This window comes from Notothenia coriiceps, unplaced genomic scaffold (assembly GCF_000735185.1).
Source record: "Notothenia coriiceps isolate Sejong01 unplaced genomic scaffold, NC01 NC01_scaffold00037246, whole genome shotgun sequence".
Classification (NCBI taxonomy): domain Eukaryota; kingdom Metazoa; phylum Chordata; class Actinopteri; order Perciformes; family Nototheniidae; genus Notothenia; species Notothenia coriiceps.
In genome coordinates this window covers 9,440,014-9,444,847 of record NW_011369947.1, presented here as the reverse complement: position 1 = coordinate 9,444,847, position 4,834 = coordinate 9,440,014, and the positions used below count along the sequence as shown (strand labels likewise).

Below are 4,834 nucleotides of genomic sequence, written 5' to 3'. Positions count from 1 at the left end.
TCGACACCCGCGATCACATGTCACGGGCCCCTCACCTGTTGCTGACCCCCTTCCCCCCACACGTCACGGAACATGTTCCCTGGTGCCCGTCCCGTCCTCCACTTGACCCCGGAGAGGTTTCATCGTCAGGTGTAGGTATAAATTCCAGACCAGCCCCCCTGAACTTGGCCTCAAGGATGCCGAGGTCAGGTTCGGGGAACTGACCGGGTGACTGGCCCATACCCATACCGCTTGTCGAGCCTACTCCCATCACATCTTCGCCGTCTTACTTAGGGCGGCATAAATTTAAGAGGTCATAAAGTTTAGTGTCGAATAAATTATAAGGTCATAAATCTTAAACTCGCACACCTAAACATAAGGAATAAATAGAAGGGATATGCACCAAAATAAACTTTCCGAGACAAGACAAGAACGTCCAGAAGTCCAACGGAATGTCGGTTTCCCCCGGAGGTGGGACTGCCGAAGAGGAGGTGGGGGTAGTCAGGTGGGGGTTTTCGACGTCAGTCCCCTCGCCACCAACGACGACACCCTCACTCACGTAGACCTTTGTCAGGATGCTTGAGATACTTCACCGTTACCCTTCACGCCGCAATGTTGACGCAATTCTATTCTGCCTTCACTGTTACACTCTCCTCCTCGGGCTCTAGAGGCTACACAGTAAGGACGGCTGAAGACTTTAAATCTGGCTTTCATCGCCAGTTTGTGGACGCAAAGGGTCGTCGGAAACGAAAGGGGTGTCAGGTTGACGTATACTGTTCGCCAAGCATAGTCCTGCTCCTGCGACTTCCCTAAGCCGGAGGCGTACACTGTGTTTGACTGCTCCTCCTCTGTCACTGCGAGGACTCGCTGCGTCGCTAAGGTGAGACTAATCCCCTGTTCCCGTCGTTCCCCCCCAACACAAACTGCTGCTGCTGTGCACCTTCTGACCTGCTGTGGCGTCACGGGTCGACTCCTGGTACTAGGATGGGTTAAAAGCAGAGAACACATGTCACTGTGTGCTGTGTGCTCTGCATGTGTGACCATTAAAGAGGGTTCATCCCTCCCATTCTATTCTATTGCTACTTATGGCGCATTTCCACTGCAGGGCCTCGTACGGTACAGTTAGGTAAGCCAGACTCACTTTATGCTGCGCTTCCATTACTAACCGGTATCAGTATGTTGTTACTTCGGCATCATTTTGAAACGTGTATTACAATTAAATCACGGTAAAATATGTTCATTTTGTTGTAGATGCCAGCGATTCTCACTAGTTTAGCATACTCAGCCCGGTTGTTGGCCCGGAAAGAACCTCGACTTTGGAGAACCAGAGAACTGTGAAAAAGTACCCGCTAGCCGGAACTACGCCAAGTGGAAACGCAACCAAAAACGGGCCGGGCACGGCACGCTTAAACCGCGCTGTAGTGGAAATGCGCCATAAGAGAGTATAATTCTACTATTTAGCGTCATTTTTTATTTTCTTTACGCCTGTAGTATAAAACCAACAGTAAAGAAATGACAGGAAATGAGGGTGGGGAATGATAAAGAATGACATGCAACAAAGTTCCCCAGCCAGGCAATAACCCGGCACCCCACCATCGATTACTGAACATGCAAAGCGTTTAACTAGAAACAGCTGCCTGCTGCTTTGACCCTCAGCCCATCAGCTGGTGATACAAATCAAAGAAGTACAGGTGCAGGCGGGAAAACCAAAAAGGAGCAGCTGCAATATCTAATTAAACTCTGAACCAAAATATTGATTATGTCTGCTTAAAAAGACCATTGCATACTATTTAAAGAAATCACTATGGTAGAGAAAACACACACAACACACTGTGTTTGGAAGAAACTAAAGTGTAAACCACTAGAGAGTATGCTTTTGACTTTATGAAGTACCTTCATGACAAAGGAGGAGTTGGAGGAGAAGGACAGCTCCTCGGCCGCCTGCTCCAGCAGCTCAAACTCTCCCAGCTCCATGTTTTCGATCTGCAGGTCACAATCCCAGCGGTGGAGCTTCTCCTGGAACGACAACTCAAACGAATCCTTTGGAACTCTGTCTCCTCTTTCTGCCGATTCCAATCTTTCCTCTCTAGCGGCAACACTTCCAACTTGCTCTGGCGCTCTGAACACGCCCACCTGTTTGGTCACAGGGTTTGGCTGCATGCTCCTGGCAGCCTGAGGCGACAGACCCACCTTTCTATTGTTCTGATCCTTTACTTGCCCGAGTTGATGTTGTTTACTTTGTCTACTCTCTGGGTTAGCTTGAATTGCCTCTGTGTTTTGTCTTTGATGACTACCCAACACCTTCATCCGTGCTGCCTGGCTCTCAACTCTTAAATCCTGAGGTTCTGAACCGAAACCCCTCGGTCGGTTTTCCTTGTTGAGCGTGGCAGTTTTACGCTGAACAGGAAGCCGCTGGACTCCATTCGCGACCCCTTTCTGGATGGATGAAGGCTCCGAGTTGCTGCGGGACATTACTCTGGACTTGAGTTGTGATTTAGGATCCTTCTTTAACTCCATTTCCGGTAAGGAGGCTTTGCGAGTGTTGGTGAATCTTGAGAGACCCTCGCCCCGCCTCAGAAAGGCCTTCTTGGGAGGAGCTTGTACAGCATCCGTATGGCTCTGTTTAAGTGAGAAGACACAATGAGAATTTGGATGTTGCTGCACCCGTATGGAGAGGCTTACAACTCCATTACCCTCAGTGGGCTGTAAATACAATGTATGGCTCATAACGAAAAGATTAGTGATATTACATTTAAGGGGATAAGTACATTTAGCACTAACTGATGGTTAACTTTTTGACTGTTTGTAATGAGAACCGTGTTATATTCTCTGACCTGCTGAGACTTCAGTTTCTGCTCCTCCAGCCTGAGTTGCTCCTCCAACAACTCCTCAAACGTCTTCTTCTGACCCCCGATACCTGACTTTATAGGTCTGGATAGGGGCACGGACACACACAGGCATACGTATGCATACAGACAATGTAGTCAGCAACAATAAAAGCAGTCGTATTAACAGTAACAGTAATATATTGGAGCATAGGCTTTACCTGTCATGAAAGACTTCATCGTTTTCCCTGTTGTTGTCGTCAGTCAAATCCACACCATTACTTGGCATTAAAGTGTCCTTGTGCTCATGAGAATGGTTAGTATGGAAACTCTGTTCACGATCATCCTCTCTGGGGTTCCACGTGCCTGTAGGAAACACACAGTCAAATCATGTCGAAAGTACTCAACATAAAACAATTCTGTACAAATGCTGTCGTCCCCTTAAGCTTAAAAAAAAACATTCCCCTCCTCACCCTCTTCCTCATCGTCCACCTCCAGACAATCTTGACCTCTGGGTAGCCGCTGAGGGCTTTGTGCAGGTGAGGACTCTTGTCCCTGTAGGGGGCCCCTGGACGATCCCTGTGGGACTCCATGGGAGTTTTTGGAGGGGCTGTAAGACGTCTTGTCCTGCCAGTCTGATTCTGACAGATCTGAAAGTTCTGTGTCATCTGTCAAATAAATAACAGAAGGCATGGGAAGATTTATTTTTTTTTAATGTCACAGTTATTCTGGCCAAGTAATGCTAATATATTATGTTATCTTGAAAATCATCAAAACGTGCTTATATATATATATAAATATAAATAATGGCACTGGAACATACTGGAAAGAAAAACATATTGTTATTGCATCAAAGATAGATTTTTCGTATACACATCCTTTCAAATAAAAACTAAAAATCAATCTTAAATAAGGTAGTGATAAATCAAAAGCCGCTTTCACACAAAGTACTTTGCTGTCCTCAGTTCCCAACACTTAGTTCCCCCATGGAACTAAGAGCAGATCGCGTTCACACCGGATTACGTCCCTGAGGGAAGATTACCCAAATGAAGCCGCTGACGTCACTTCTTCTTTTTCTGTTTTGGGTTTACTGGTGTCACTACCCGATCTGCCTCCCTGCCCGATCTGCAGTGTGCGTGCGAGATGGTCCGCCATATTTGACAACTACATACGGCAACTCTAATAGGACACTTGACACAGTGGCGTTTGGCAGAGCAGAAAAAGAACACTCAAAAAACCAAGAGAGATGAGTTATTGTTATTACAACGTGACTTCTCTATTATTTAACAACTCTTTTTATTGGGTTCTTTTATTTGGGGTTAAGTACATTGTCAGAATAAGTGAGAAATGGATTAACTTCTGTGAACAGTCTATCTGTCTTGTACATTTTGCATACATTCACAGTGTATGTTCTAGTTCAGTTGATAGGGTGTCAACATGAATTACCATTCTCACTATTCCGTGAACGATCGTAGTTAACTTTAATAACGTCCAATAACGCTTCATGTTCATAATATGACACGTTGTATGTCATACATCTCTCTGCGGTTTTTTTTTGGTTTTCTTTTTGTGTGCTTTGCCAAACGCCACTGTGTCAATGTACATAGTTGGTGCCGTACGGAGTTGTCCAATATGGCGGACCATCTAGCACATGCGCACTGCTGACAGGCAGAGGGAGGCAGATTGGTAGTGACACACTTGTCTCACTACCCCATCTGCCTCGCCTGCCCGATTCTGCAAACATGTCATACAATACTGAACACATCTACCTTATGTTAATACATTTCGTTTTGTAGTGTATTTGTCTTTTGTAGAGATTTTTCCTTATCTCTCTATATATAAAATCTTTGCCTAGGGCAAGCAAAATTGGCTAGAACCGGCCCTGGTACCAGGCTCAAGGGCCTTTCTTGTGCTGACAGACACAGAAACAAATTGGCGGGGCGCACTTCGCCGTGCACACACTAAAAAATTCCACGCCGCTTCCGCGCTGCACATTATGCTGGGGCCACCGTGCCTTAGCACCGCTGCTA

The 4,834-nt window shown here is 46.2% G+C and overlaps 1 protein-coding gene across 1 annotated transcript in view; it reads right to left on the bottom strand.

The window, feature by feature from the left end:
• LOC104966379 (centromere protein J-like) overlaps nucleotides 1-4,834 on the bottom strand; it is a 15,873-nt gene that overhangs the window by 10,158 nt on the left and 881 nt on the right. The window contains exons 2-5 of the mRNA XM_010795566.1: nucleotides 3,278-3,472; nucleotides 3,026-3,170; nucleotides 2,814-2,910; nucleotides 1,873-2,598 (exon numbers count right to left, since the gene is read on the bottom strand). Coding sequence (XP_010793868.1) covers nucleotides 1,873-2,598; nucleotides 2,814-2,910; nucleotides 3,026-3,170; nucleotides 3,278-3,472 — 1,163 coding nt within the window. The remainder of the gene's footprint in view (nucleotides 1-1,872; nucleotides 2,599-2,813; nucleotides 2,911-3,025; nucleotides 3,171-3,277; nucleotides 3,473-4,834) is intronic.